The 25,056-nt window shown below is 38.4% G+C and overlaps 1 protein-coding gene across 1 annotated transcript; it reads left to right on the forward strand.

Moving 5' to 3' along the window:
* The first annotated feature begins 843 nt into the window (after nucleotides 1–843).
* Nucleotides 844–24,648, forward strand: CIMAP2 (ciliary microtubule associated protein 2). Its single transcript, XM_026665670.2, has 10 exons — nucleotides 844–966; nucleotides 6,427–6,514; nucleotides 7,903–8,073; nucleotides 9,549–9,671; nucleotides 13,343–13,471; nucleotides 13,993–14,136; nucleotides 17,322–17,486; nucleotides 17,834–17,962; nucleotides 22,613–22,743; nucleotides 24,349–24,648. Exons 1-10 carry the CDS (start codon nucleotides 917–919, stop codon nucleotides 24,401–24,403), a joined length of 1,185 nt encoding a protein of 394 aa, XP_026521455.2. The 5' UTR covers nucleotides 844–916; the 3' UTR covers nucleotides 24,404–24,648.
* The last annotated feature ends 408 nt before the right edge of the window (nucleotides 24,649–25,056 follow it).

Here is a 25,056-nt window from a genome sequence, read left to right on the forward strand (position 1 = left end):
CTTTCTGTTGGCAACTCTAAAAAAGACCATAGAAATATTTTATGAGTTGACAGTAACTTTGAACAGTCACTAAACAAACAATTGTAAACAAACAATTGTAAGACTATCCGTATAGCAAACATGCTAACTCATATCTAAAATTGTTATTGTATCTCAGGTTAGAATAACTCCAGGTTTCAGTTCTCTTTTCAATTCGAAGTGAGGTAGGGGCCAGGAAGCCCTGGCAACTGCTTTTTCTGCTTCTTCCACAACTGAAAAATGCTGCATTCTGAACGATGGATTGTTAAGTTTCCCCAAGAAAAAAGTGCTAAAGTTCTTCAAATGTTACATAGTACAGTATGTGCTTTGGAATACTAAAATACCGTGTTATCAACAAGAGGATGAAGCACTGTATGTTAAGCTGACTCTGCCAATGGATTACCTTGTGTTATTTCTTCAATGAATATAAAGGAACCTGAGATCATAGGTTTAGTGGGGAATGGTTCATTAGCATCTAGGCCAACCACATTAGTTAAGAATTATGAGAGTTTTAGACTAATGCTAAGGATTAGCATGATCATTATAAATCAAAGAAGGAACAGCTGTGGTATGTGTCCTCCCTAAACACATCCTTGCCATTCCTTCTGCTACTCTTTCTTTGCTGTTACTTTGCAGTTGCCATGAAAGACCCGCTGGGCAGGATCTAACCATCTCTTCCAAGCATAGTCCAAGACTGAGTTGGAATAGCTGCCAGGAGCACTGACAAGGCTTTGTGAAGAAAGCTGGTTGCCCTGAAGACACACCTCTGTTAGGACCATGGAAACAGAAGCTCCAGCGTCCAGTGTTGTCATGGCAGTGAAATTCCAGAGCCATTTTCTTCTACAGCTGCCAATCAGGAAAGTGATCCTTCTTTTCCTTTTCTTCTGGGCAGCAGAAGATGGAATCAAAAGGCTTCACAGGTGCCCCTTTTGGGACTCAACAAGCAAGGTATAGACAACTCCAGCAGGATTCGGGACAGGTGCATTTGTGTATCTCTCTCTCTCTCTCTCTCTCTCTCTCTCTGTGTGTGTGTGTGTGTGTGTGTGTCTTTACACACACACACACACACACAGACACACACAAAAGGCAAATGTTGAATTTGTTCTTCCCCGGTGCGAAGTAGCCAATTATCACATAAGGCAAGAAATTGTTTATTCGGTACAGATAATCCTCAATTTACAACCATTCATTTAATATCCATTCAAAGTTACAAGGCACTGAGAAAATCAAGCTCTACTAACTGGAACCATACCAGCAGAAGAGAGCCATGAAAGAGAGTGTTTGCTACCCTAGCTCCTGGAGATAGCTCACAAGGATATATAAGGATACCCTGATCAATGGTAGAGAAAAGTTTCAGAGATCAGGTAGTGGCCGGTTTCATTTCCCTATCCGTGTCCTACCAGAAATCATCAATATATGGGATTAATGCCACTTTTGTGCTGAACCTGGACCTGAAGCTCAACAAAAACAAGCTCAAATAATCTATAATCTAACTGCTTTCTCCAAAACTTTCTCCAAAAGAGGAGGATAGAAATGGCATAGAATAGATAGAATGGAATAGAATAGAAAATATGAGGATATAATAAGAGCAGAAAAATATCAACTTTTAATTGCTCTCATCAGCCTAGTATAAGCCTGAATATGGACTCCTATCAGTGCTTGGGGTCAGAGTCATTCCTTATTTTACAACAATGGCATTCTACACACCTCTTTGCTTTGTTCGTCCCCTGGAGCTTCTTGGAAAGCCACAGGATGCCCTTGCAAGCAGGCATTCAGGGACAACTTCCATGTTCCAACAGCGATTAAGGCCTTGAGAGAGCTGCCTCCCCAAGGGCCTCTGGAAACTGAGCACTTCCATCAGATAGATGCCCACAGTGTCTTCTCCTGTGAACCCAGGAAGTTAAGAAGTGAAAGTTTTGGCTGACCAGGATAAGAAGCAACAACCAAGGTATCCTGGAATTTAAATTTTTTAAAAAAATACATCGTTCCCAAGAAAGATTCGGAAGCAGCGAATGAAAGTGAAAAGGGAAAGTTTTTTTTTTACTCTTCTTCCTAACGTTGACAGCGAACAGAAATGAATGAGAAATCGGAAAAACCCGCTTTGGCATCAATAGGTAATTAAACCGGATAATTAAATGTCAAGGGGATAATAAGGATTTCTGAACACTAAAAAAACAAAAAACTTTTTTTCTTGCTGTAAGTGGGGAGAGGAAAAGAATAAGAGTAGGATTCGGAAGGAGGAGACTGCCTAGAATTTAAAAGAATCTGTTTAAATCCTAACAAGACTTCTAAAAGATACATTTTAACTGGAATTTTGTAACTAAACAGTAACCCCAGGAAGAGAAAGTGAAAAAAGAAGAAAGTGTCAAAAGAAACAGCTTGTGTGTATCTGGATTGCTTGGTGACTTTGGGACTTTTGGAAATTATATTTGAATGACTAAAAACACGGGTGGTTCTTTGAAAAAAAAATTTTTTTACAATGGCATCTCTTGTGGATGAACTGAAAATGGAATTTAAAAAATACAAAGAAGAGGAACAAGAAGGGAAGGACTCTCTTGGCTCTCTTTTTCAATTCTTAGAAATGGTGATCTGTACCTACGAGAAACTACAAGCCATCTTTAACGAACAAGTAACTTTACTTGGGGAAGGAAGGGGAAAGGAGGGAAAGAAAACGGAGACTTTAAGATAAAAACAACAACCAAAAAAGGGAAAAATAAGGTGAAAAGTGGATATAATGTTAGAAAGCAACAGAAAGGAGGAATACAGAAGAGGGAAATGGAGGTGGAGAGACAAGGGGGTAAAAAGGGCAGAGAGAAGAATCAAGGGAGGAAGGAAGGGAAGAGAAACTTCAAAGGTGTGGAGCAAGATGTAAAGAAACAGGACTTATTTAGAGATAATGGGTAAAAACTTAACTGAAAAAGTGATTCTACAAAGGTACATAAGATTGTATTGTTATATTTGTATTAGAAATAATGTTAGAAAATTGGAAACAACATGTGATTAAAAAGTGGGATAAAAGATTTAGTGTAATTCAGTGAAACTTTTGTGAACAAAAGAAAGGAAATGAAATAAATGAGAGAATTGAATTAAGAAGGAATGGGAACATTTTAATGACACAATGTTTTAAAATACAAGTGAAGTTGGGGGGAAATAATTATGGAAAGTTTATAAGTGTTCCCATAAAAGTATGATACTTATTTGAAAAGTAATGTGTAAAATGTTTAAGATTTAAATGAATATTAATATTAATGATAGATTTGAATTGGTATGGAATGTTGTTTTAATTATATTATATATTTATATTTTTTTTCTCTTTTTAAAATATAGTGTGTAATTTTAGAATGTACTAAGCAGAATCCAAATGGAAGTTATGTATTATACTAAGTGTTATAAATTTAGGGGAAAGAGATAAAGGTGTCATACTCCAATCAGTGATTACAGGAGAAATTTTGTTTAATGAGAAAAGATAATAGACAGCTGGAAACAGGACAGACAAAGAATATAAGTATAATGATTTGAACTGAGATGAGATAAATAAAATAAAACTAAGAAAGTTAAGAGAGGAGAAGCTATATAGAAAATGTAGAATGGCAATAAGATATGGAATGGTATATAAAATGAGCATGAATTTGAATTTGTGTCTGTACGAAGAGATGTAACCCGGGATGAAGCTGCTTTCAAAAAAGATGTTTTATGTTTTTATGTTTTATGTTTTGTTTGTTTGTGTTTGTTTTTGAAAATCAATAAAATTTGTTTTTTAAAAAAGTGATCCTGAATGGTAACAGGGGCAGGAAACTAACAGGAACCAGTGGTCTAGTTAGGCCAAATTATTACATTCATTGACCATATCTCAGAGGTAGTAGGGCTAGCATGCTGACCTAGTAAGAATTGATAACTTATACCAAGGTCATCAGATTGCTTTGTCAGAAACATTTCAACATCATGCAGTGCTTTACATTGTATTTGCCTTTCTTTTTCTCTTCTTTGTAAGGTACTAGGCCAAAGGTATATAAGTGGTCTAGTTTTGCTCAAGGCTTTTTCAGTTACAGTAGTTGCTAAATAGCTGTAGTTGTTTGCAAGCATAATAAGGGCATGATACATCTTCAGAATGATTTGGTTCCTTTAAGAGAGATAGATTTTGGCTACAACTCAAAGAACGCAATTTGAAAAACACTGTTGTAATGTTCTAAATAATTTAAATAATTTTTTACCTTTGTAGCTGGAATATGGTGTGTGTATAAGTGGTGGGATTCAAATTCTTTTACGACTGGTTGTGTGGGCATGGCTTGGTGGGCATGGCAGGGAAAGGATACTGTAAAATCTCCAGTCAGAGGTGGTATTTGCCTGTTCTCTGAACTACTCAAAATTTCTGCTGCCGGTTCTCCAGAACTGGTCAGAACCTGCAGAATACCACCTCTGGTGTGTATGTATATGTCATTAGAAAAGTGGATCTTGAAGCTAAAACATGAAATGGGTTATTTCATTTACAACCCATCTTTCCTTCAGGACTTCGTGGTTTGCAGGCATATGTTTCTCCTATTTTATTCCCACAATAATAGATCCAGGATGATTCCTACCAGTTGGAATGCCAACAGTCTTTAAAAACCTGGCTTTTCTCCCTGGTTACTGAACCCCTTTTGCTTTTGTCATACATGTGATTTGTCTTGTCCGGACATGGAGGAGGCCTTCTTCTATGTATTATTTTTTTGATTCTTAAAATTTAAGCCACCCAGAATTGCTTTGGACAGTAAAATTTAGATGACAACAGCAATGAACATAATCATCCTGATCAGTATTGTAAATGTGAATTTAGCATGAGAGACAATTTCTGGCTAAAAGATATCTAGTGAATATCTTGGTTGAGGCTAAACGGAATCTGGATTTCCCTGATTCTAGTTGAACATCTTAACCATGGAACTACTCTGGCTGTCATCATTATAATTTTAGTCCTGTCATTTGGTTGAAATTTATTATTTAATTACATCAACAATTTCACAGACTTAGGAGGCACCAAAAAAACCTTTAAAAATGAAGATAAGCAGTTCACCTCTTGTTATCAGTAGGACTATTAATCCCTATATTAATAAGAAATATTGGTTGTGTTAATAACATTGCATTGCCTGCTCCCAGTTACTTAGAAGGCAAAATAAAGCCTTTAGAGTGAAACTGATTAGGATCATGCCAGTTTCAAACAGCAGCACAAGAGGGTTGAAGTGTGCTAATTGACTAATTAAGGTTGCAGAACTGAGCTTATTAACCTGCGGTTAACATCTTTTAGAGAAGCGCTGCACTGCAGAGAACAGTGGTTTAGGAAGAGATAATTTGGAGAGATAGCTTCTTCCAGCAATTTCTCCCCTCTGCAAAGAAGGAAAATGGTAGAAAGGGGGGGAAATGCAAAAACAAAAACAAAACTTAGACACAGGACACCCATTACATCTGAACTTTTCAAAGTTTATTAATAAAATGCCTTAAAATACACTGTCTCAAAATTGCAAATGTTTCCCAAATGCATTACATAGTAGGTAAATGGAAAATAACATATTTTTTTCAAACTGATTATTAAAAATGGCTTTCCTATTTCCTTGTCTTAAATACCACACAGCATAGATATGTTTATACTAATTAAGTAGTCTTCCTTAGCTTCCTTAGTGTGTGTGTCTTCACTTATACAACTCATCATCTCAAGCCAGAAGGTGGATTTTTTTCTGACATATTTAGAAGGTGTCGTGTTGATGAAACCTTCTATATAAACACTTGGTTTTTAATATAGATTTTAATGTAAATTACTAAATTACTATGAATTATATCTGATGAAAGAATTGTACAATGACATATTCCTTTCTCTCTTTCTTGCTGTGGCCCCATGTCTATACGTTCTCAGATCTGCTATGTAGGTTCCTGCTGCTCTAGAGCAGATTTGAAATAAGCATGTGAAAAAAAGAGATGAATCAGTTCTGTCAAATAGAGGCAATTAGATAAAGCCCTGTGTTCAAATTCTGTAGATCAGAATCACCTCATGAGCAGTCACGTACAGGATTATTAGAATTTCTATATAGTAGACTTCTAAAATTGATCTGGGTCTGGTACAGAAGCCCCTATACAAAGTTGCAGCACTAAACATTGGCTGTGCTGGTTAGGATGATTAACAGTATGCAGGTTCTTTACCCCATTCTAATTCTGGAGTGTCCTATAACAAAACTTCTATATTCACCTCAAATGATTGGTTAGAAGTTGCCTACAAAGGAATATGACATAGTACGAATGTCTTGGTTTCTTAGTTTATCACAGTGACTGGCTAGTTTTTCTGGCTAAAATTTTACTAAAGGCAAAAAAGAGATATTTTCATCTTTGGGATATTCTTCTTCTGACTATATATTCTGAATGTGGTTTTTTCTTTTTCTTTGTTAGATTTGATGTATCCGCCATTTATCCGAATTGTAAGAAGCCCAGTACTTTTCTCCAGGCTCCATATTGTAAGAATGTCTGTTCAGAATTGGTGAGTGTATTTCTTAATGGGTCTCACATCCACAAAGTAAAACTATTTCCTCCCGTTTCCTAACTATGTGGTTGAACAAGAACATACAGTTTTCACTATCAAAAAGATATTTTTTGAAAACAAAACAAATATTTTGAAATTCCCTCCTGTAAAATTCTCTGGAACTTTTTGATTCACAGAAATTTAGACTAAAAGATGTGGGAAAGCTACAAAAATAATCATCACTATTCTCCAGTATCATGCAGTCTAATGTCCTTTTTGGTTTCCTGGCACACGGTTGTATGTCAAGATCCAGAAATTCTTCTCTACATGTCATGGCTGGTATTTTACAATAATCACACAGAGAGAGCAGAAAGGACTGGTGTGGTGGCCTAGAGGTGGAGCTCTCGTCTCACAATTAGGAGGCTGTGAGTTCAATCCTAGGTAGAGGCAGATATTTCTGTCTCTGGGCACAATGAGAACATATCTGCTGAACAAAACTCCGCACTGGAAACAGGAAGGGCATCTGGCCATTAAACACTCTGCTAGCTTCATTCAGCTGCCCAGACTCCACCTGCAAGGGATTATGGGAAGAGGTGGGTTTCTACCGGTTCTGTCCACCTCTGTAGAACTGGTAGCTTTGAAGAGCAGCAGACATAGAACCGGTTCTATGTCTGCTGATATTTTTGCCTACCCTCCCACCCGGGCTCTTACCTGATCTTTATTTCCTAATTTTTCAACTTTAGTTGCCGAACGAGGCACAGCTGCAGTTAAAAAAAAAGCAGGAAAAGAGGGCTGTTTCAAAGGCTGCTTCTCTGCATTGCAGGTGCTGATGACAATATACAGCTTTTCTTCCTATTCCTCAAGGCTATTCCTTCTGCCCATTATTCTTAGTGTGATATGAAAGGTGTCCTTTGTGGTTAAAAACAAGGGGTGGGATTCAAATTTTTTAACAACTGGTTCTGTGGGCGTGGCTAGGTAGGTGTGGTCATGTGACTGGGTGGTCATGTGACTGACTGTTCTTTTTTGGTAGCACCCCCTCCTGTTTTGTTTTTTTGCCTCCTGGACCTCAGAGAAGCCTCCTGGAGGGGCATTTTTGCTTCAAGAAGACTTCCCTGGGGCCCAGGAAGGTTAAAAATGGAGATGGGGGGGGCGGCATGCAGCCCTCCAAACAAAATAGAACAATGTCTCCAAAGCTTACAATTGTCCAACAGTTGGCATTCTCATGCTCTTCTGTCTGTTTTTGTACACCCTTTGGTATATCAGTTTATGTGCTGTTGAAAAGGCACGCAGTAGCACAAATCAGGCAATATATGATTTCATGGAATGCTGATTATTACACCCTTAATAATACTGACATTATCCTGGAAGTTGGGAAGGTATCAATATTAACTTTGTACTTTCTTTAGTGCCGAAAATTAGGACCGGGCACCTATGTGACTGACGATGGAAGCTTCAGCTCTACTGCCTTGCAGAAGAAGGCATCAAGCTCCAGTTGGGCCAAGTCTCAGGAAGCAGCTAGACTCACTCAAATGCCACATTTTAAATTTAAAGAAATATGCCAGCAGGAGAAAGCTCGGGTGAGTGGATCCGTTTAGGTCCATGGCACTGAGTGCTGATAATAGACTTGTCCACGCATTCATTGAATCAATAAGAACTCAAAAGGAGCATGGTAACAGAACTATTTGTTGTTGTACCAGTTTGCAAATTCCTCCTTTTCAGGGCTCCGGCTCACTCATATTAAGGCTACTGGGTCTGTCTGCAAATGTCTTATTGACCCCTAGATACAGAAAAGAATTCTTGAAAATTCATTTATTTATTTTCAGCTAGTCAGGGGTGTCAAATTTGATTTCATTGAGGGCCGCATCAGGTTGTGTTTTACTTTGGGGGCATCGGGGGGGCATGACCTGGGGGCATGGCCAGCTCAACATCACTCATGTTGGGGGCGCCAATGGTGGCCCAAAAACTCTGCCAGTGAAAATGGGCTCCTGAGCTCTGTTTTTGGCTACGACAGCTTCCTGCAACCCCTGGGGCCCTTTTGAGCTCCGCTTTTGCTGGCAGAGGCATCGTGAGCTGGTCCTTTCTTGTCTCCAGGGTGGCCCCGCAGGCCAGATCTAAGCATCCTGAGGGCCAGATTCAGTCCCTGGGCCTTGAGTTTGACACCCATGAGATAGTAAAATTATCAGAGACCTGGTAGACTTGTAGTGTAGTATGGTTTTCATACATTTCCTTGAACATAAGCAGAAATATCTTTGGAACTGTAGAGCCTGATTTATCAGACAAGTCAACCATGAAGGGGACTATTCATCTTAATAGAACGTAATTCCAAGGTTTTTTTGAAAAAGAACTACATCAAATCCTCCTCTTTAGGATTATTACATTGTCACAGCAACACTAGAATTCAGAACAATGAATTCCATCTATCTGTCCATTCATCCCATTTCTTTGCAACAGTATTCTCTTACGTGGTCCACTCAACAATGGCAAATGTTAAGTTAAAGGCTCTCAGAAGGTAACTTGTCACAATGCTGTGCAATTATTCTCAGAAACATACAAGTGTTATGAATAATTTTATTACTTTCCTCCAACATTTTTGCTCAAAATCTTCTAATTTATGTATAATTCTGCATTATATGAAATTATCTATGATCTACATCCTTGGCTAGTCACAGTTTTTGACATTTCTTTACTTTCAGTTAGTGGACTTTCCAATTTCTGCCTGCCAGATATAATCCCTACAACACATAAATCCAATCTAATGTTTCTTTGACCCATAGATCCCTGGCAAACACATTCACTGTGTAGTTGATCATTTGGGCATTGAAGAACGTGTTTTTATAGAGGAGAGGAGACAAGATTCAACACTCACCCTAACCAAAATTCCCCACTGTTATTAGGAATGAGAAAACAATAGTTGTGAGCAAGAATGCTAGGGTACAAAAATACATTCACATGCAATATGTATATGTGTATCCCTCTCTTCTTCTCCCAGCCTTTCTAACAGTTGCTAGCATCCATTTTCTCAACTATGTTCTTATGTTTATTTTTCTTCAAGAAAAGAAAACTGGGACCTGGGACTTACAATCACACAGATTTTCTGCAGCTCATGGAAAAACAGCCACACAGTATTAGAGGAATTTGTGATACTGGAGCAATAAGATTTAAAGACTACATGAGGGTATGACTTAGTTTTTATCTTTGCTGGAACTAATAATTTGAAGAACATTAAAAAATAAAGTAAAAGTTAGACAGGCTTCTAGGTTGTTGAATTATCACTCAGTATTATTAGAATAGAACGATTTATATATTCATATATTCTATTACCCTTAGCACAGCCATCTGATTAAGGTGTATACAGTTCAGCACATTTAAATGATGGTTAGTGGGATAAACCTGGACTACAGTTTCTTTGTGAAACATAATCATTGAGAAAGAAATAGACCTGGGCATTGCTAATTAAAACATGTGGAGATGGTATGAGATCTAGAATAGTACATTATAACTGGGAAAATAAATGCTGGGATCCTGAATGAAGAACAGCAATTTCCAACCAAACAGAACAAAACAACCAAAAATTCATGTTTATAAGGTATTATAATTTGTTGAATATGTATCTTTTTCATTGGTTCTTGCTGTGGCACAGGTCTAAAAATAAGATTATTTTAAAGCCAGTTGGAGATTATTTTGTTTCCATGAGGGAATTTTGCATCTATAAAATGTGCATTGTGGGACAGTGTGATTCTATACATCTAAACATTGGATTGTTGGCTATATTTATGGGATATATTTCTTCATGTTACTTGGTCCAGGTTTTACCCAATTAATCTTTTTTTTTGAGTTTACACTGCAGACTGAACGACAAAAACAAGTTGGGTTCACACAACATAGTTGATTAAAATATGTCTAGGTATGAACCATATAAACCCAGCTATATCCAACAACTTAGAAGACAATGCACAGGACTCTCCAGTGCAACAGAAGGAGAGGAAGCAGAACTCAGATGAGTTTCTGTAATGTTAGGATATGGATATCGAGTATTGGAAGTTGAAGTTTCTCCCCACAATTGGAAATTTCATTGCATTGTCATCTAGCATGCCTGATGACAACCCACAACCTAGTGCCTTGCTGTTTTAAATTATAGCTACCTATAAACACCAGCGAGCATGGTTAGTGGTCAGGAAATATGATAGTTGTTGGCAAAAATTCTGGAGGATACCTGGTGATTTATTTTGGGTCTAGTTAGTATTGTCTAGGGTCAGTTATTTTGCCTACTATTATGATAATGGCTGTGACAATAATGGCGAGAAGAAAGCAAAGAGGGGTTGAGTCATCCTTTGTTGTTTTTATGGTGATCCCTCCTCTCTTTTTTCCCCACTACTATATTTTCCCCATCAAAAAGACTGCCAATGAAGGGACTTTCTATAGATCTGAACTATTTGCCTGGAAAGAGTTTCTTCTCTCATTCAGCCTGCATTGCCCTCCATTAATCTCTTGGCTGGTTCAGTAGCTCTCCCTTGGGCCTATTCAAGGGTGTAGAGCAAGACAGGGAGTGTTGGAATAACAATGCCAAATGGCATCTCCGGTAAGCAGGAAAAAGTAAAATAGACCAAACTAGCAGTTGCAACCAAGAGAATGAAGCCCTTGCCCTTTTGTACATGCATCAGCATTGTGTGTCTGTATGTATAAAAGGTGGGGTTTTTATTTTTTATTTATTTGATTTGTCAATCGCTTACAAGATAATAGGTATAAGGATAAACATAGTTATGAATACAAGAAATGAGTACATATAAGAAAAATAAAAGAAACAATAGGACAGGGACGGTAGGCACGTTGGTGCGCTTATGCACGTCCCCTTTTTTTTGATTGCATGGATGCTACCATGAATCTTGGATTTTTTTAAATCACTTCTTGCCACTCCACATAAGAAGAAATAATTTCAGCTTAGTGTCATAAAGATGTAGAAGAGTAGAGGTCAATTCAAGCACCAACCTAATTTAGTATTTTATCTATTCATTTTTGTTTATAGTTGGATAATTTATGTTATTCTGGCTTGAAAATATAAAAAGTTTTAGTCTACTCTGTATGTTGTTTTCCATCACTATGCTATCTAGCTGTGATTACGTGGTGTACTGCAGTAACCAGAAGTAAGCCAATCACATTTTAATGCAGAGTGTTATGCAACCCAGCATAATCCTGCAATGATGCAAACTGGCAACCCTCGTGTAAAGTTTGCATGATATAAAACCTGTTCTTATGTACTTGGGTCTTAATATCATCACAAATATATGAGACACATAGTTATGCCCAGATGTATGTTTTTCATTTGTCTTCCTTTCCCCTTGACATCCAAGCCATGACACTCTGATGCCTTTGGTATTCCTCCCGCCAGCTTTATGTCTAAAACAAGCTTGCCACTTCCTTAACTAATGGAATCCAAGTCTGGGCAACTGAATAGAGCTGAGCGTTTTACTGTCGCCATTGTGGAGTTTGTTTCAGCAGATATATTCTCAGTTTGCCCAGAGAGAGAAATATCGCCCTCTACCTGGGATTGAACTCCCAGCCTCCTGATTGTGAGGCGAGAGCTTCACCTCTAGGCCACCATACCACATATGTGAAATGCATACCTTACTGACAGGAAATCAGTTTTAGCATATTTCTTACTTAAAAGGGCTTGAACTGTTTATTATGCAGGAAAAACTAATATATAATTTTCAGACCGATGCTTATCTAAGCACCAATGAATGAACATAATATGTTTCTCCATGGCATGGCTGATGTGCTTGTCATTGCAACATAACAAACAGGAAGCCAAGAAATAAGCAAATTTCCTATTCTGACAAAGTCTTCATTCATACAGCATGCTTAAGAAGACAAAGGGCGGAGTAAATATATTTTGTAAGCACCACAGCTCACTTAGCAGTAGGGTTGGTGAGAAATGCTCCTAACACCAAATAGTCCTGGATATATTTTAGGTTAAACTGTGCTTCCCTGGTGAGTAAACTATAAAACTGAATCAACTCTTAGATAGTTATCAAACCTCATTCAGACAATCCTCTGAGAAAAACTATTGAAACTATAAAATGGCAGAAAAAAAACAGCTTTCTTCAGTGCAGAACTCATCCCCAAGACCTAGCAATGCAAAAAACCCTGTCAAGTAGTAGTTGTACTACAATAGTAGCGATTTAACCTAATTATTTTAATTACTATCTGCTTGATCAATGGGAAAGCAGCTATTGATGTAATGAAATTTTGCATGTATTCCCCTGCCATAAGGATTTGAAGGATATAGACAGATCTAAAAGATGTAGTAATTCAGTAATTTCCCCCAAATTTGGGTCAGTTAAGACACATTTGTCTGTAGTTAAGTATATTGTGTGAAAGGCCATATAGGAGAAAGAACTTTTGTGGATATCTAATACACACTTTGATCAGAATTCCAGCCATAGCATATAGCCCTTGTCTTAAGAATTTCAGACAACTATTTCTCGAGCACACGCCTTCCAGCATAAATAGAGATTTTTGTTAGGAAACTTCTTTGAACTTTTAGAAATAATCTTTTGCATATCAGTAATCTTTCAGCCACAAGTCTTATCCAGGGAAGCTCCCTTTACCCAACTTAAACATAACCACATCCATCTCTTTCCACTGTAACGTAGGACTTTGTTTCCCTGAGAACACTTCAGCATGAAAGCGGGGGAAATCTACCTAAAGAATGTTAATGTTATATAGATCTCATTAGGTCATATTAAAATAAATAATGATGGTCAACCTTGGACATATATATAAAAAGATTCTCTCTCTTTCCCTCCTTCCCTCTCTCCCTCTCTCTCTCCCCCCTGGTATTCTTAGGAATGTTATCCTGGCCCTGGCACCTATGGAAATCCTTATGCCAAACTACAAGAGAGGGAAAAAACCCCAGTCACTGCTGTAGGATTAATGGATAGTAAAACTCCTAAACAATTCACCATTGTCCATGCGGCAAGTATATCTTCTTGATTTTCCACTTCACTGTTGTATGTGACTAATGCTCCCATAGAAGCAACAACTCAACAATATACTTGTTGAATATGGACTATGAACCCCTTCTACACCTCTCTATGGTCCAACTGTGCTCTGGCAACATTTTTTTATTATTATTTTTGGCTGCATTCCCCCTGAAGCTCATCTCACTTTAGTCCATGAATGGGGCAAGCATAAATCCTTTGAAGCCAAAGCAACCAATGACAGCTGCAAAACAAAACTCGTCCATGCTATTGGAGCAAAATTGAATAAACTTTTCTTAATGGGTTACAAATAGCTTTGCAGCTGTCCAATGGCAGTGCTTACTTGACCCTCATATTTCTTTTTGATTTCTCATGGAGCAGCCGGAGCCACGGAGTCATGTGCTGGATCTCCAGATAGAGCATAACTACTTCTAGATAGGGATCAATGTTCACCTGCCTAAAGGTAGCTGTTTTCATGTGTCTCTGTCTGATGCTTTCTCTCGTGATTGACTTTAGGGAAGCGGTTTGGGACCTGGTACTTACAATATCAAAAATAGTGTGGATGAGATGTTGAAACGGGTGGTCAGTATTCGAGGTCCCTATGAAATCTTCACCGGCAACAGATCAAAGCCTATGGTTTCTGGACATTTTGCTGGTGATGTATGTGTTCTCCCTTTTCTGCTTACAAAGAATTCTCCACAATTTGGTTAGTAATATACAGACTGAATGCTCATCCATTTTATTGGACTAATGCTGTGATGATCCAAAGGCAACACAGTCAGATAAGCAATAAGAGTCCCTTTATTATCTCCAACTTTGCCCCCAATGTCCAGGTTACCTTCTGGCTGGAGAAAAACACTCCTTTGCCTTTGACTGCACAAAATTAAGTCCAAAAAATGAGCAACACAAACTGTAACTTAAAGTCCAAACAAACCAAACTGAAGTAATTAGTTTGGCAGGACAGAAGCAAGAATCTCAGGCTTGAAGGCACAGCAAAACTCACATGGTTGGGAAGATGCCAGGAACACAGATAAGCCACAACAACACAGGATAAAGTCACTTTGCTCCTAGCAGCCTGCCGTACGCAGCCTGCCTTTCTTATCAACTGTCTTCCCAGCTGTGGCTAATGAAGGGAATCAGGGCTCTCTCCTCTCTCGTAAGCCATGCAACCCACATTGCTCTCTTCTCCATTCCTCCCTAGGATGAAGAGGGGGTGGGCCTGGTTCTTCCTCTGAACTCCCTCTCCCTTGTTCTATCTCTCCCCTGCTCTGCCCAGCTGGACTTTGCTCTTCCCCAGCCTCCTCCACAGCCAACCTTCTTCCTCCTCGGATTCAGACTCTGACAGGGGCATGACAAACGCTTTGATCCATGATAGCCATTGGCCATGTTGCCTATGAATGATCAAAGCTATAGGTGAAGATTTGGGAAGACATCGAATTGGGGAAGGCTACAATTTGACTGAGACAACTTCAACACAGGAGTGAATCCTTTCTCCCAGTCACTTTTTTTAAAAAAACTCTAGGACAGGGGTATCCAATCTTGAAGACTTGTGGACTTCAACTTCTCCAGCCAACAAGTTCTAGGATTTTAAGAAGAATAGAATTAATAAATGTTGTGGTTGGAAATTTTCTTTAAAAAAAGTGATAAATGCTGTACTATTATAACAGAAACAAATAATAAGATTCAAATTACATTTTGCAATCCTGTATTAGATTGGCATTCTATAAGTCCTAGACTCGGTTATTTAAGGAAGTTTAGATTCAGAAAATTGAATATTTTAGTGAAAATATCACACTGTGTTTCCCTGACAGGAAGACAATGTGGAATTTAAGACCATTTTCAGAAAAAGGAAGATCAGAAAAGTGCATGTTTAATAATGGGTTTATTACTGCTCTGGAGAGGTGCTAAAACCATGCTTCAAAAGAACCTGAACAAAAACTGACAAGTGTGGTGAAGCATCAGAAAAAGAAGAGACTTTTGAAATTCTTACCACCACACTTCCATCAAGCTAGGCTGCTTTTGATCCCAGGTTTAACACTCTTTCAAAGCAGTAGTAAATTTATATTCAGTAATACAAGCAAAAGCTGAAGCCATATGGAGATAACCAGATCACACACACACATCTTTCAGCTATAGAGTCCCTTACTCTATACTCTTTATGTGCATGACTGCATTCCCACTCATGCTAGTAGTACTATTGCTAAATTTGCAGATGATACATTGGTGGGACTCAACTCCGGGGAGGATGAGTCTGCCTATCGAGATGAGGTGGACCAGTTGCTTTCATGGTGTGGAGACAATAACTTGGTCCTCAACACCAATAAGACCAAGGAGTTTATAGTGGATTATAGAAGGAACAGATCAGACATCCAGCCCTTGCTTATCAATGGAGACCGAGTGGAGCAAGTGGCCAGTTTTAAGTTTCTGGGTGTTACCCTAAAAGAGGACCTGACCTGGGATGCTCACATTGCAGCACTGGTCAAAAGGGCCCAGCAGAGATTATACTATCTGAGACTTCTCAGAAAACAACAACTGAATGAAAAACTGCTGGTGACCTTCTACCGCTGCACCATAGAGCATTTTAACATACTGCATCTCTGTATGGTTTGCCAATTGCACAGTGGCAGATAGGAAATCACTCCAGAGGGTTAATGTCATTGCCCAGAAGATCATTGGTTGCCTTCTCTCCTCTTTGGAAGAGCTTTATAGCTCCCGCTGCCTTTAGAAAGTTCAAAACATTCTCAAGATCCATCTCATCCTGGGAACCCGTTTTTTGAACTTTTACCATCTGGCAGACGGTACAGAATAATAAAAACAAAGACAAATAGGCTGAAAAACAGCTTCTATCCCAGGGCAGTGGCTCTTTTGAATTCTGCTGTATAATGCAGTGTTGGTATGGTGTCGGGGGTTTCTTGTTCAATGTGTGAAGGGTGAAGGATGTGTGTTTGTGTTTATTTTCATGGTCCTGGTCATGATGTGCATTGAAGATGGTGTTTGATTTCGTTGTATGAGGTGCAATGACAATAAAGTAAACTAAACTATTTGGTCTAAGTCAGGTTCCGAGCTTGAAGTAGTTCCATGATAGATTACTTCTTTTCCTGAGAAGTGATGCTGTTAAGAAGCTGATGGTGGAGGCTTCCTGGCATAGGAAACGACTGTATCATCATCTGGCTGAAACCAAAACAGAATAAATTGCCTATAAAGGAGAATATTTGTAGCTCAGGGTTGAAATGATGGGTCCTTGGTGCTCTTTGAGCTTGGCTGTTTTCTTGCAACTGTTTCATTACTTTCATCAGATGTTCAGCAATGGAAATGCTGGTCCCAATTGTGACTGTGAAACTAAGGTGGCCTGTAGGGCAGGGGTCCCCAACCACCGGGCCCTGGACCGGTACTGGTCTGTGGATCATTTTCTACCGGGCCGCCGGTTTGCTGGGTGCCGCCATCTTGTTTCGATGTGAAAGTGCTTCCGGGTGAGCTTTTCCGGTTGGAAAGCGGCGTTTGGGTCCTGAAGGAATCCTCGCGCCTTAGTTTCATCGAAGGGGGGGGGCGGCTTCGAACGAAGAGCCGTCCCGATGGCGGAGGAGATTAAGAAAGCACAAAAAAGCACAAAAAAGGTACCAAGGAGGAGTTGAAGGTGGCGGGGAGAAGCGGGGGATGGCTGGCTGGCCGGTCGCTCGGCTCGCCTTGCCTTGTCATGCGTGCTGATGCCGGTACCGGGCCGCGGATCATTTTGTGATGCCGGTACCGGGCCGTGGCACAAAAAAGGTTGCGGGCCACTGCTGTAGGGTACATTCTACCTATTTTCATTTCTAAAGCAATATTTTTCTCTTATTTAATCATGGCAGAGAAAAACCTCTGAGTTGTCTGGTTGCAATATCAAATCCTTCCTGGATGAACTGGAGACGAGGGAGAGAAAGAAACACGGTGTTTTTGGTACATTTTCACGGGATCCTGATTATCCAACTGAACGGATCTTCTGGTCCAAAATTGGCATGTTATCACGTGAACAGGTAGGTGACTTTCCTCAGCTTCTTCAGCAGCCATCCGGTGCTGATTTTTTTCCTACCATTTCCAATGAGGATGGGAACAGAATGAAGTACAATTTGTTTTTGTTTTTTTAAAAGAATGCGGTTTTCTTTTTTCTTTTCAAAGTATCAAAATAGTTTCTCTAAGCAGAAAACATTAAAGGACATCCAGAATTATATTTACTAGGCAGCTGCGCAAAGAAGAAGAATAGGGGGAACTGACAAGCAAATCTCCGAGGTGCTTTTCTGTAATGGGTGTTTAATGAGGATGATGAACATATAGTAATATCAATCAATAACAGAAAATAATTGCCTGTTTTTTTTCCCCCCAGTTCCAAACAGGACCAGGCTCCTATGACATAAACCCCATTAAGAGAACAGAATATAAAAACCAACCACCATTCTGGATTGGTGCGAAAAGATTTGACCGACGTGCATACCGTCTCTGTTTTGGAAATACGGTAAGCGAGAAACATGATTATAATTTCTTTTCTCATTGCAGCCCTGGCACTCAGAGGTGGGCTGCTACAGATTTGGATGGGTTCGCCCAAACCCCTTGTTCCAATTCTGCGTGGTTCAGAGAACTGGCAAGTCGGACCACCGGCTGGCTCCACCCCCACCTGTTTTTTAGGCCGTTTCCTGCCATTTTGGGGGTGAAAAACAGCTTGAAAAATGCACAAAAAAGGGCTGAAAACACCCTAAAAATGGCCTGTTTTGGGGGCCATTTTCAGGCTGATTTTGGCTGGAAAAATGGCCTGAAAATGCCTCAAAATTGGCCTGAAAATGGCTGAAAAACAGGCCGAAAAATCGGCGGAGGCGGGGCCAGCCAGTGATGGGATTAACCGGCTGAATTCTACCTGTTCCTGGGGCAAGTGGCCAGGAGGGGGGCTGGATATGATGAGTGACATCACCCACCCAGTCACATGACCAACCGGCTATGCCTACCCAGCCAGAGAACCAGTTGTTAAAAATTTGCAGCCCACCACTGCTGACACTGTGTCCAAGACACCCAGTATCCATTGAGCTTCTCAATCATCCAGGTCATGCAGATAATCCTTTACTTACAACAGTTCATTTAGTGTTCAAAGTTACAGCAGTACTGAAAAAAGTCACATTAATTTTTTCACACTTATGAAACTTGCAGCATCTCCATGATCATGTGATCAAAAATAAAATGCTTGGCAGCTGACTCATATTTATGATGGTTGCAGTGTCCCAAGGCCATGCGATCCCGTTTTGCGTCCTTCTTAGAAGCAAAGTCAATGGGGAAACCAGATTCACTTAAAAACCCGTGTTACTACCTTAACAACTGCAGTGATTCACTTAACAACTGTGGCAAGAAAGGTTGTAAGATGGGGCAAAACTTACTTAACAAATGTCCTGCTTAGCAACATAAATTTTGGGCTCAGTTGTGGTCGTAAATCAAGGACTACCTGTAGTTGTCCCAAAGGTGCTTTTTTCCAAAAAGCAACTGACCTTTCTTGGGTTGTTGTTTTTGCCTTTGAAAACATTTCACTTCTCATCCAAGTTTTTCAATTCAGAATAGAAGAAGCTTCTTAGATGAAAGCAAAATGTTTTTCTCAAAGGAGGAAAAAAACCCAAGAAAGTCCAGTTGCCTTCTGGAAAAAGCATCTTTGGAACAAGACAGCCAGTAAGACAGAGTCAGCAGAATCTCATTTAAGGAAGGGAGCAGGGGACTAGAAAGACAAGACAGATGACAATCACAAATGGGTTTATCATGCATTGCAAAAGAGATGGGATTTGCAGGGCATGGTTGTAACCATCATCTTTATTTTTGGGATGCCACTCCTTCTGCAGATGTCCCTGGGAGAGAAATAATTAATCTCTTTATCTATATTGGTTTTAAGGCGATTTCTTAGCAGTTTAAGTGTGTGATATTTCTTTTGCCCATTGATTCAATCTTCTTAAAATTCTGGTGCACCAAAGGAAGGTGCTAGTGGGGTATTTGTTTTCCTTATGCCTTTTCTTTTGTCATTTGCATTTATCTGAGTTACTATGGTGATATTAGAAGCACCCAAGCAGCTAGGAAAAGTTTCATTTTGAAAAAGTCTCACTTCCCTACTGATCTGGACTTATCAGCAGTTTAGGCTCAAGTGGCTGGAGCTGGCAAAAACAGAATTCTGGTTTCCATTTGCAAATCCAGGACAAGGTTTAAGAAAGTTGCTGCTTGTGTACACAAAGATTCAGGCTAAATTGCTAAGTGACTGGAACAACTTTCCTCTGATTTAGGGCATAATTGTCTGCATATATGGTGTGCTACATGAAATAATGCTATTTGTGCCACAATTTTTCTCAGAGGAATAGCCAAATAACAAATGTAATTCTGGCAGAAATACAAGCTCAGTTCTATCACTAAAGAACTGCTGGGCTCAGGGCAAACAATGTTGAGGCAGATTATTCAACTCATGTGGTTTAAAGCAACTGTGGAGTAGGTCTTGGATTAAATATCGATAGATGGTCTATAGTAGCTTAACTTCCCTATTCTCCAGAGGTAGAATAATCAAACCCATCATTCTTTGGTATAAAGCCAAGATATGGTGATTCTAAGAGGGCTTTGTATAATTATGTATTTAATCTGTTCTCTTTAAGAAGAGCTAGCAGTTTTTCCTTATAAGAATACTGGTATCCATACAATATTCTCAATGTAAATAGATATTTACATTGTGTATTCTTTGTCTAGCAATTGACTAACAAGCAGAACTGGAGTGCCTAACACCAGACATGTCACTAGAAGACAAAACCACAAAACTCCATCTCGCTGGCCATGTCATGTAGGGGAATTCACTGGAGAAAGCAATTGTGTTTGTAAGAGTTAGCAGTAAAAGGAAACCAGGTCATCAAAAAACATAGTGGTGGGACACCATCAAAGCTGACACCAGTCAGAGCATAGAAAAACTAAAAGAAATAGCGCAAAATTGGAAGATGTGGAGAGACCTGGCCCATTGAATTGCTAACAGTTGGACTCAATTGAATGGATATCGTCATCATCATTATCATTATCATCTATAGATTTAGATCAGATAAAATAATACATATCTTTCAACATTCTCTCCACAAAGACCAGTTAGCTTCTAATTTTAAAGGATTGGTCAAAGTTAAGATTTATACTGATATCAAGTGCATTTCAGACACAGCATGTATTTATTTATTTGTCTATTGATTGATTGATTGATTGATTGATGCTTTCCCCTTCCATTTGTGTAACCAATTGAGATTCCACCAAATTCAGTTTTAGTAATTTTATATACCGGTACTATTAAGGTAATAAAATGCATACATGTGATAATCGAGGTATACTTTCACCCTATGAACATCAGTTGGAGAACTGTCATCATTTTCAACACAGAGCATCCAGTTGAACATTCAGTACAAATTGCATTCTCAATGTAGCATGGCTACAGACACAGCAAGAACTAACAACACATGGCTGTGAACCACTGCTGCAGTACCTCTGCAATAGATGTAAGGCAATTTGTATTGAAGGATGCAAAATACTTCATCCTAAGCAAATTTTTATTCTGGTGGAGCTCTGCTGCTCAGGATTTCATAGAGCAAGGGAAATCCTGTGAAAATCACCCTGTGAAAATCATAGTGTGATAAGGATACTTTTAAAAAATTGTTTTCCAATCTTGTCTTGTTGCTTCTCCAGCTTTGTTTTATGCTGTTGAGTGTTTATTGTCTGGGCTGTCTTAGTCACTTTTTTCTGTTGGTGATCAAAAAGACCCCAACTATGTTCAAAAAGACCTCGACTATGTATCAGAATGGTCAAACAAATGGCAACTTCAAATCTCAACAAATAAATGGTCTGTCTTACATATTGGCAAAAAAAATATCAGAAAATAAAATACAAGCTGAATAGTCTTGTTGATGGTCCAAACTTTGTCAAGGACCTTGGAGTACTCATCTCTAATGATCTAAGTGCTAGAGCCCACTGTAACTACATAACCAAAAAGGCATTAAGAGTTGTTAACCTAATCCTACATAGCTTTTTCTCTGGTAATATCACACTACTAACTAGAGCATACAAAATATTTGCTAGACCTATACTTGAATACAGCTCATCAGTCTGGAATCCACATCACGTATCTGATATTAACACAGTTGAGAAAGTCCAGAAATATTTCACAAGAAGAGTTCTCCGCTCCTCTACTCATTGCAGAATACCTTATGCCACCAGACTTGAAACTCTAGAACTAGAAAACCTACAACTACGCCACCTTCGGTCTGATCTAAATATAGTATATAAAATCATACATTGCAATGTCCTACCTGTAAATAAATACTTCAGCTTCAACCATAACAATACAAGAGCACACAATAGATACAAACTCAAGATTAACCTCACCAAACTTGATTGCAGGAAATACGACTTCAGCAAGAGTGGTCCATGTTTGGAATACTCTACCTGACTCTGTGGTTTCTTCCCCAAACCCCCAAAACTTTAACCTTAGACTGTCTACTATTGACCTCACCCCTTTCCTAGGAAGCCTGTAGGGGGCATGCATAAGTGCACCAATCATGCCTACCGTCCCTGTCCTATAGTTTCTTTTTTTATTTTTCTTATACGTATCCATTTCATGTATTCATAACTATGTTTATACTTATACCTGTTATCTTGCAAGCGATAGACAAATCAAATCAAATCAAATCAAATCAAATCAAATCAAATCAAATCAAATCAAATCAAATCAAATAAATAAATAAATAAATAAAATAAATTCCAAGATAATCTTCCAAGTAGCTTAATTCCATAGCTAGTGGGGCATGTCAAATTTTTCAACGTTCAGTTTCCAAACATTAGGGGTGCTCAAAAGTTGTGACATGCCTTGTGGATTGTAAAGATATTTTGGTTACTTTAATATAATGTAGATGTGCTTGTTAAGTAAGTACATAAATATCACAATTTAAAACATTTTGTTTGTTTCATTAGCTAGCCTCTAGGATTCTTCCTCCCTCTCCTTCGACTTCACAGAGAAATCCCTGTGGGTTTTTTGACATCAATATAGGAGCAATTTGTCATGGCCTTGTTTTGAAGTGGGCAATCAGGAAGATTTAAGTATTCACTATGTCCCCAATGCTCTATTCTACAGAATCCTGTCGGTGTTGGCCGCTATGATACCACAAAGCATGAGAAATATTCGAAGAAGTTGAGATACCGTTCCCTTTATATGAATGAAACACAACGTTATCTTAGTAACTTGGAAAAGGACAAGTGTTTACAGTAAGTGAAACATGATAAGAATGACAAATCATTTTTTTTAAATCCCCAAATTTCCATCAGTTTTTGAATTTGTATTTTTAATTTGCATGCCTGACCTTGTTTTCTAGTTGTTTTGTCTGTAGTTTAAATTCACATTTACTTTCTAAAATGAAATTTATCCATTTGTTTGGAATATTGATCCTGATTCCCATTGGTACATAGGGTCTCACAAAATCTTGCACTGTAGATGGAATTGAATTCATAAAACAGATAACAACAGGGATTTAACAGGACAATGTTTAGAGTGAAGACGTTATTATATTTTTAATTTATTATAATTATCCTCTCTATTTTGCTCTGCCTCTAAATTCACCTGGCTCAGTTTCTAAACTTCATGCCATAATTTGGAATTTCAGTGTTCCAATTTTCAGCATCTTTAAATCTCTCCCCACATTCATGATCAATATAATTCTGTAAAGACAAGAGCACAAATTCTTAATATGATCTTTTATGTTAATTATGACTATATTGATACTACCTTTTGCAGTTTTATTCATGCACTTCACTCTGCATTTTAGCAAAACCAGCATGTGTACACATACACACGCAGAAAATAGTTGTCATCATTGCACATATTTATACTGTATTTAAGTGTTGGCAGAGTTGCGTAGAAGACAGAGATAAAATGGAATGAAACTGCATGCATCCTGCTGTGTACTCTATTTTTAAATGAATGAATCAGTATATTTCCAATGCACTATGTCTGCTTCTGAAACATGACTTAATTCAGAATTTAAGGATGCAAGGGAGAAGTTTGGCTGAGAATTGAGGAAAGAGCATAACCAGAACTGTTGCTTGTAGATCTAGAACCTATACAGATAATATGAAAATGGCTTCAAGATAGGAAACTCTTAGCCATTCCTTAGACCATCACCCATCTAATGATAAAATTGAATGTAGCTAAATAGTTGACATCTACACTGACTTGGAAGATCATTAAAAATAGATCTAACCTAGAACTAAGGAGAAATTTCCTAACATTGGGAACAATTAATCAGTGGAATGGCTTTCCTCTAGAACCTATGGAGGTTTTCAAGATGAGACTAGACAGCCTTTTGCCCAGAATGGTAGAGACTTGAGAAGGAGGTTGGACTAGGCCTCCTTCTAACTCTAATTTAAAAAAATGTATGAGTTTTTAAGCATCTCTATACCATAAAAATTCAAAAATTAGATGTAAAAACTAAGCAGAGGTAAGACCCAAGAGAATGGTTCTTACAATTCTCTTTCTACTATTGCCTTGCATTCAATGTTTCTTCTTTTTCTGATTAGTCTAGACTCTAGCCCATACATTAGGCAGAGTCAAAGCTCTGTTCACTTATAAGCTAAGATCATTCGGAGAGGTCATTAAGTTTGTTGGGATGCTTACCTTCAGCTCTAAATTCTTCAGAGGAAGAGAAACCCACGGTTCTCCAATTTTCCTTAATTAGAGCTTTCAACAGTCTTTAATCAGTATGTCCAATTGTTAAAGATGCTAATTCAGTGATATCTGGATGAACATATGCCCTCAATCTTGGCTTTGATAAAGGATAGAATATGGGAACAATTTATTGGATTTTTTTTCCACAGGGAGAGGATCACTCCTTTCAATAAAGGTCGCCAAAGCAACCCAAAATCTGTCTAAAAAATTGTTCCATCTGGAAAGAAATACTCTTAAATAATCATGTATGACCTGTTATGCCTACATAACTTTAGTTTGGTCAGCCTAACTGCAGGACCTGAAAACTGAAAAGATACACTGAGGAATTTCTTATTCTTCACTAAAAATCAAGGTATTTGTTAAAAATTTGTAACTGTAAGTTTCTCTTTTAAAATCAGTGTGCTGCCATAATTATGTCAATACTGTATTAAAATTGCTAGTAACTTAAATGCTTTACTTAAGTTTTCTTTAATGCTTTAACACTTTATTTAATGCTTCATTTAGCACTACTTGTTAAATGTTGTCCTTTATTTAATTAAAAAGGTTGGGAGGGTCGATTCTAATCAACCTGATTCTAATTCTCACAGGCCACAATTATATCAGGTGTTTTTTTTACTGGATTCTGGTATAAGAGTGCAGATCAAGGGAAGTTTGTAATGCAATAAGGAAACTGCAGTTCAATGTTTAATTTTTAACAGGGTCTTATTAGAATCCATAGCTTTCCAAAATCAAAACAGACTTACCGTATATACTCGAGTATAAGTCGACCCGAATATAAGCCAAGGCACCTAATTTTACTACAAAAAACTGGGAAAACTTATTGACTCGAGTATAAGCCTAGGGTGGGAAATGCAGCA

Source organism: Notechis scutatus, chromosome 3 (genome assembly GCF_049901735.1).
Source record: "Notechis scutatus isolate UNSWTSFEM ecotype Mainland chromosome 3, rNotScu1.2, whole genome shotgun sequence".
Taxonomy (NCBI): domain Eukaryota; kingdom Metazoa; phylum Chordata; class Lepidosauria; order Squamata; family Elapidae; genus Notechis; species Notechis scutatus.

Excerpts from the sequence above, each read along its gene's own strand:
- CIMAP2 (XM_026665670.2), top strand. The coding sequence starts at position 917 with ATGGAATCAAAAGGCTTCACAGGTGCCCCTTTTGGGACTCAACAAGCA. Across the intron at positions 8,074-9,548 it reads GCCAGCAGGAGAAAGCTCGG|AAAAGAAAACTGGGACCTGG; the intron begins GTGAGTGGATCC and ends TTTTTCTTCAAG. Across the intron at positions 17,487-17,833 it reads GCATGTTATCACGTGAACAG|TTCCAAACAGGACCAGGCTC; the intron begins GTAGGTGACTTT and ends TTTTCCCCCCAG.